At 56.4% G+C, this 7,509-nt stretch overlaps 1 protein-coding gene across 4 annotated transcripts in view; it reads right to left on the bottom strand.

The window, feature by feature from the left end:
- Nucleotides 1-569: 569 nt before the first annotated feature.
- ASS1 (argininosuccinate synthase 1) overlaps nucleotides 570-7,509 on the bottom strand; it is a 29,236-nt gene continuing 22,296 nt past the window's right edge. For all 4 annotated transcript variants that reach the window (XM_075112439.1, XM_075112436.1, XM_075112438.1 and 1 more), the window contains 4 exons: nucleotides 7,200-7,331; nucleotides 2,973-3,129; nucleotides 1,400-1,465; nucleotides 570-866 (listed from right to left, as the gene is read on the bottom strand). In XM_075112439.1, coding sequence (XP_074968540.1) covers nucleotides 812-866; nucleotides 1,400-1,465; nucleotides 2,973-3,129; nucleotides 7,200-7,331 — 410 coding nt within the window. In that variant the 3' untranslated portion in view covers nucleotides 570-811. The remainder of the gene's footprint in view (nucleotides 867-1,399; nucleotides 1,466-2,972; nucleotides 3,130-7,199; nucleotides 7,332-7,509) is intronic.

The raw sequence follows: 7,509 nt of genomic DNA, 5'->3' as shown, positions 1-7,509 counted from the left end.
TCTGCTCCCAGCCTGGAGACACCCACCACGGGGACATCCATCCTCGGCAGGGCAGAGCAGCAGTGCATCCCGGGTATTTTCATGGGTTAGAAAGTGTTTTCTTTCTTTCCTCCTGCTTCCACTGTAGGTGCCAGAGCAGGTCTCCCTCACTGAGCCATCCCTGCATCCCAGCCGAGCGCTGCAGCCTGAGCACTGGAGACAGAGGGGCCTGCAACAGGCACAATGGGAGAGAAACCCACTGCCCAGCCCAGAGCAAGCACTCCTCTCCTCCTTGCCTCCCACAACACCATTGGAAGATATTTCCCTTGTTTTTCCCTTTTCAATAAGCCCCAAGTCTGTTCTTAAAATGCACTAAAACAAAGACAAAAGAAGAAGGTTCAAATCCTCTTAACCCATCCCTGCCACCCAGCTCGCCCCTCTGGACCGGCGATATCCCCCACTCCCCACCTTCACAACAAGGTACCGACAAACCCCCCCACGTCCTTCAGAGGCACTTAATCCATTACAAATTTCACAAAGCCTGGCTTGGGGAAGCGCTGGGCCAGAAGAGCAAACAAACAAGCCAGGAATAAAGCCCAGCTCTCAATGAGCGGACCCAGCGCGTGGCTGGGTTTTTATTTCTTTCCCCACTTCTTCTCCGGCCGACCACCTTTTTTTTAATGATTGCATTTCACTTGCCGCCCCGTAACAAAGCCATCACCTCCGCCGTGACTCCGGGGAGACGAGTTACAATTACAAATTACCACCACAATTAGTGCTAGTTCTTACAGAAATTAGAAAGGGGAGAGGGAGGCTCGCGTGGGATTGATTGCTATTCATCCTGCTTTACGGTGACCTTGCTCTGGAGACGATGATATTCCTTCAGCCTGGAAACCGGATTTAAAAAAAAAATTAATTGTAAATTAACAGTAATAACACACATTTCCTTTCAATTAATTTAAGCAGAATGAGGGGGCGTGAAGAGCAGGCGTTTGTTAAGGCCTGTACAGTTTAATTATTTTTTTTTTTTCCACGAGATAATATAATTAATTTATCTTAGAGGGCTGGGGGGACATGGCGGATAGGGGAGAACAAAGCAGTTAACAGTCAATGGAAAAATTAAGAGCCCATTATGTAAATGTGGCGTGTTTTACAGCCCTGGAGTTGGGGGGGAGTGGGGGGAGTATGGCAAGGTATGAGAAATAAGTAAAATAACGACCGGCTGTGCTGGGGAAGGCTGTAATTAGGCAGGGCTGGTACCGAGCGGGGACTGGTTGCACCCTGGTGATCGGCAGGGGCTTGGGGGGAAGCCTTGGTGCACCCCCAGAGTCTAAGCAGGGAAGGGGGCTGCATCCCACCAGCCAGGGGTGCTGGGGGCTTTTCCCCGCCCCGGGGAGAGTCCCGCCTCAACCCCACAGACCTCAGCGAGTTGATGTTGATGAAGCCGGTGGCGTCGGCGGGCTCGTAGTCTCCTTGCACGTTCATGCTGCGGAGAGAAAGGCACTGTCATCAGGATGGGGGTTCCTGCGGGGGGGCTTGGGTCTGCCTCTTGGGAAGGGAGAGGACATGGGTGACCCCAGAGCCAGCTGCTCCCCCGGGCCAGTGCCCGCTGCCGCCCCTCCTCAGCTGCCGGTGGCTGTGAGGGGTTCAGGGCAGGCTCCCCACCAGCACGCAGGAAGGGGCACGTGGCCTCGGGAGCAGCAGAGCCACAGGGCCACCCCGACGGCCGTCCCCAGGCTCCCCAGGGCCCTGCTGGAGACACAGTCCCAAATTTCCCTCCACGGTCCCTCATGTGCATCATCACCCCTCCTCCCTGTGCTCTTGCAACAAGCCCCAGAACTGTCCCCGGGGTATGGCTGTCCCCTGCCAGGCAGGGGCATTGCCCGGTCCCGGGCAGGGGACGTTGCCCCAGGCAGGGCAGCGGTGCTGGAGGACACCCCCGGCACCGATGGGGTTTATGGCCGCGGTGGCTGGTGCCTCGGTACAACACCGAGTGCATCCCCCTCCCCAAAGGCGGCAGCCACCCACTGAATCCCAACTCCGATGGTTTCCTACATCCCCAAAACACACGACTCATTTCCCAGAAACTGCAAACCTTACAAGACGAATGGGGGGGGAAATAAAGAAGAAAAATAAAAAAAAAAGAAAGAGTTTACAATGATTTTACCTCCCCTGACGGGCTACAGAAAAACCTCTGTGCTTTTATTTTTGCTCATTCGAGTGGTTCTGACCTGCTCTATAATTATGTTACTTTCTACCTACTGTGCAGAGGCATTTCCACACAGCTCTGCCTCTCACAGCTTTCTCTCGGGTTCCTGTGACGCCGTCACTCAAAGGCTTTCAAACCAGCGATGTAGAAATCAAAAAGAAAAGGAAAATGGTTGGAGACACAGGGAGAATAAGTGCCCCTGCTTTTCTCTCCCTCTTTCTTTTTCCTCCGTCCCACCCCCCTCCATCCTCCTTTTTTTTCTTCCCTCTTTTATTTATTTATTTTTTTTTTTATACTTTATTCATTTAATCTCTCCAAGTGAGAGTGCGAAGCATAATGAAGGGTTGGGACGGATTATTAGGAGCTGTTGATTTTAAGGGGGAGGGAAGGGGGGAAAAAAAGCCAGAGAAGAGAAAGAGAGAAGATAATTTGACATTTACTCCGACTGATCTAAACTCATTCGGGTGTATTTATGGCTTATAAAGTGTTTAGAGAGATTGAAAGGGGTTGAGGGAGGGCTGGGGGGGAGCGAGCACGAGAGAAAACAACGTGAAGAAAAAGGAAAAGCTGGAGGAAAAAAATAATATTGACTTGAAACAGGGCTCGTGCTTTGGCTGGGCACTTGGCTGGGAGGACACCGTCCCTCGTGTCACCAGGGATGGGACAGGATGGGATGGGATGGAGTAGAACAGGACCGGGAAGGTTGGAATGGGATGGGGTGGGATGGGATAGGGTGCTCCCTGCCACCACCCCTGCCCATTCTGGTCCCCCAAACCCCACTCACCTCACCAGCTCCTCGTTGTACAGCGACCGCGGGGACTCCCTGCCCAGGATGTAGACCTGGCCCTTGAAGACGGAGAGGCGCACGGTGCCCACCACCGCCTCCTGCGAGCGCTCGATGCACTGCCGGAGGAACTCGCACTCGGGGCTGTGCCAGAAGCCTGCGGGCAGGAGGCAGCGTCAGTGGGGACACAGGGGAGGCCAGGGTACCCCAGGGTGCCCATGCAGGGTGCCCCCAGGCTAAGTCCTGCAAGGCAGACACTAATAATGTACAAGGGAAGGGATGCGGTCAGGTGCCAGGACACACAGGTTCAGCTCTGTGTGATGGAGACCCCTCCTGTGGTCCTTCCCCTTCATGACCCTTGGGTCCCCACTGGGGAGAGGAGGCTGGAACCAGCTGCTGGAGAAGAGGCAGAGGGACCGTTCTCTCCCAGCTGCGCTGGGTGGGGGGCCCTCAGGGAAATTAAAAGCTTCGTTAGGTTATTATGAAACTGCCACCCAAAACCCAGTATCTCAGGAGCATCAGGTGGAGACAGACAGATGGACACAAAATCTGGGGGGCCCAGCTCCCAGCCCCCTGGGATAGGGACGAGCTGCTCTCCCCTGGGACAGGCAGGGCAGGGATCGGCCCCAAAGGGTCAACCCTCACCATGGGCCCTGCCTGGGGGGATGCAGCTCCCACAGCTACACTTCACCCTCAGGCAGCCCTGGGAAGGGAAACACCCCTGGCAGTGGGGGTCCTGGCAGGGTGGCCCCCATGGACAGGGCATAGGAGCAGGCTATGTGGGATGCGGAGCAGAGCACAACCCCCAGGTAACACAGCTGGGCTGACCTGGGGGCTGTATCAGGCTGCACGTCAGGGCACAGATGTCTTGGCAGCCCCGGGTGGGCTCACCTCCCCAGCCCTTCCTAGGGCAGTGGGGCTCTGCTCTCCCCCGCCACCACGCTCCCCCCACCACCACTTGTGGTTTAATTTGTTCCCCTGCACCCCTGGAGTGAGGGGCTGGCGGGACACGGGGAACTGGTGCCAGCACCCACCCAAAGCTCCATCTAACCACGACCACAGCAAGTGCCTCCCCCTCCTGCCTCATCTCTGGCTGGCACGGCACCCTCCCAGCATGGCAGCCCCCAGCAGCTGGGCTGAAGCCTGGGCTGGGCATAGGGGTGATGTGCATTCGCACCGCAGCCCCCCGAAATGCATCCTGCGGGAGGAGCCATTGGCGTCGCCATCCACTGAGGCCGTGGCAGGCGCACAGATTGGCCATGGCCCTCTGCCGCCCCCGTGCTCCCTCCTGTCCCTAAGTGGGGTAATTAGCCGGGGAGCCCTTGGAGACCTGGAATAAAGCCTGGGAGATGGAGAGGGAGATATAGGAGGAGAGAGAAAGAGCCCATTCACCGCCCTCCGGTCATCCCAGGTTTTATCTCTCTGATCGCCCTCCCGCTAGCAGGGCTCACACACCGGTGCCCTCTCACCTTTCCCTTCCCAGCTGGGCTCTGGGGCCGAAGCTATTAAAGAAACAAACAATTTCTTTTGTTGTTTGGCCTCACCAGCCCCGAGCAAGGCCGTATCCTGCAGCCTTGTCCCTGGGATCTGTGTAGCCCCGCTCTGAGGCACGGCATCAAAGCCCTGCAACCTCCCAGCACCAAAACCATCTCCCCGACCCAGATCCCCTGGGCCACCCCACTGCAGCATGGCCGGGGGGTTCGGGGACCCCTTCCGCACAATCAGCACTGCCATGTAGGCAGGGACCCGGCCCTGGGCAAATACACCCCTGTTTTTGGTCATCACCGTCCAGGTACAACTCTTCAAACATCAGGATTGATGTAAAGCTGTTGCATCCCCGTAAAAATAAACCTGAGACACATTAAAATAATAACCAGCTACTTAAATCCTGACTCTGACAGCTCCAGGTGCGAGGAAGCATCCCCCCGCTCGCCCCCCACTGCAGACACATTCCCCACTGGAAGCGACCCCCCTTAATGACCTTCCCGCCTTGTAACCACGATCCTGCCCTAATCACGGCACGGGCAGGGGGACAATGGCATTTCCGCACCTGGCTGTACCTGCCCGGACGGGAGCTGGCTTCAAAGCCACCCCTCCACAATGGGATCAATGGGGACAGGGAGAAGATAAACACTAATTCTCCTAAAATCAGGAACTAGTTGCAATAATGAGGTGTTAAAGGAAGGTGAGCTTGAAAGCCTGGCCTCTGGCGGGGGTCCCACGGGTGCTGTTTGCACCCCGTTGTGGTTGTTCCTTGGGTTTGGGCTTAGTTGCCAGGGAAGCCCAGGGTCAGGCTGAAAATCCCCAGGGATTCAGCATCCGGAGCCAGGGGAACAGCAGCCTTCACCTGGCAGAGGTGGGGGGGGAGAACCGAGACCACGATTCCCCAAGTGGCTCTTTAATCTTGTAGCTTCACAACAAGCGAGTGGTTAGAAATAAACAAACAGGTTTATGCTTAAACTAAAAAAAAAAAATGGCAAAATAAAGGCAGCCCAGGACAAAGTCTAATAAAAAATAGCCAGAGGCAGGAGTGGCATAAGACAGTGAATTAAGGCAGGGGCTGTGATTCAAGGAGAAGGTAATCAAGACTTCTGTGACCCCAGAAGCCCTTGGCCCACCTGGCAAATACAGTTTAAGCAGCAAAGAGGCTCAGGTATTAAATGCCAGTTGCCAAGGAAGATGCAGGAGGGAACATCCCCAGAGGGGAAGGTGCCGAGGGTGAGCACGGGCATCAAAAACTGCAGGGGAGAAGACAGTCCAACACGTTCCTACTGGATCTGCTGCTGCCCAAAGCCTGAGCTCCTGGAGTCAGGTTATTTCCAGGGGATTTTCCTATGGAAGATCCAACGGGGATCATCCCAGCCCTTGTGGTTAGAGAGCAATGCCTGAAAAGGGATTGGAGGGAGAACTGGGAGGCTGAGAAATCAGGACACATGAAAGAAAAAAGTGGTGTTTGGCCGACGGGCAGGAAATCTCCCTGGTGTGAGGTCTCCAGGGGCCTCAGTTCTGAACCAAGCAGGGGATGGAGGAAGAGCCAGGGCATGGGGACACACCGCTGTGCTTGGAGCCATGTAGCAGGCACCCAGCTGTGGGCAGCGGGGCTTTGAGCACACCTATGACATTTTGGGCTAACCCTGCTTCCTTCAATTTGGCACCAGCAACCGAGTCAGGGCTGATCCATGGAGCAGACCCCGGGGAAGTGCCGACATCCCCTCCCAGGGGTGCCATTCCCAGCCCCCCAAAAGGGGCGACAGCCTCATGGCCCATGGCAGGTTGTTCCCTGCAGCACCCACTCCAGCAGCGCAGGGGGGACTGAGCTGATAACCCTTAAACTCAGCCCACGCAGGCAGCTGAGCTTACCTGAGCTGGAGCCACTGGGTGCATCACAGGAGGAAGGGCAAAAGGCTTTGTGTCTGTCCGTAACTGTGGGTGCAAGGCAGCATCCCCTTGTCCCTTAGGGCTCCCAGCCCACCCCGGGCAGTGCTGTACGCCCTCGCCCAGGCCTGGGAGCGGCTGGAAGCCCCTGCTGCAGCCCCCAGCAAAGCCACAACCCGCAGTGCCCCTGTGTGGGCTGCACACCGCATAGCACGGCCCAGACCCTTCAGTCCCCTCCTGCAACCCCCCGGACACCGGCGACCATGGCCACACAGCCTCAGAGCCCCCCATGCAATGCACCCCTGCGCCTCCCCCAGCCAGTGCACGGGGAGAGGTCTCCAGCTTCAAACCCCACCACCCAGGTGGCCGTGCCGGGAGCTTGGGTGCTCCTGTGCCCCATATCCCAGTGTGCTCCAGTCCCCGTGGGGTGAGGGCAGAAAGAGAGGGGGTTGGAGGGGAGATCTGGGGAAAAGCAATGTTGGGGAGACAAAGGGACCGTGAGTTACAGCCTGTGAGACACCCGAATGTGTCGGATGGGCTGAAGCGGTGGCACCAGGCTGGGAGAGATGCCGGGAGCATCCCTTACCAGCAAGCCCTCATGGAAGGTGGCGTTTCCTCCCGAAGGCAGGCGTGGAGCCCCTTCAGCACAAAAGCACGGGGTCGAGCTCAGCCCTTGGCATGAGCAAACCCATCTTTTCCCCGTGAGTAGCCTCAAAAATCCACACCTGAATTTTACAGCCCTGAGTGCATGTACAAGCAGGACCTGCAGCCTCCAGTAGCAAGGAGGAAAGAGGATGAGGATGGCTGGGAAGATGCTGCAGTGGCAGGGCTGGGCCAAAGGACCGTACGTACCGTTGTACACCAGCTCGGAGAATTTCAAGGCGAGCCCCTGCTTGATTTTCCGTACTTCCCGGTCCATGGTGAAGGCCTCGATATCTAAATGCGCATGGTATAGGATCGTTCCCGCTGGGGTCTCATAGATACCTAGCCATTTTTCCAGGCAGGGGGAAAAACAGAAAAAGAGAGAGAGACGAATGAGACCAAAACTGTCAGCAAATGACAAAAAATAATGATTTGGCTGACAGAAGGAGCTGTGGTCGAGCGCATTCAGTCCCAGCTTGCTGTAAAATGCATCTGTCATTATATTCATGCTGGGGCCGAG

This window comes from Phalacrocorax aristotelis, chromosome 17 (assembly GCF_949628215.1).
Source record: "Phalacrocorax aristotelis chromosome 17, bGulAri2.1, whole genome shotgun sequence".
Lineage (NCBI taxonomy): Eukaryota > Metazoa > Chordata > Aves > Suliformes > Phalacrocoracidae > Phalacrocorax > Phalacrocorax aristotelis.
Note: the sequence above shows the minus strand (reverse complement) of the source record. Positions and strands in the feature narration are given on the sequence as shown.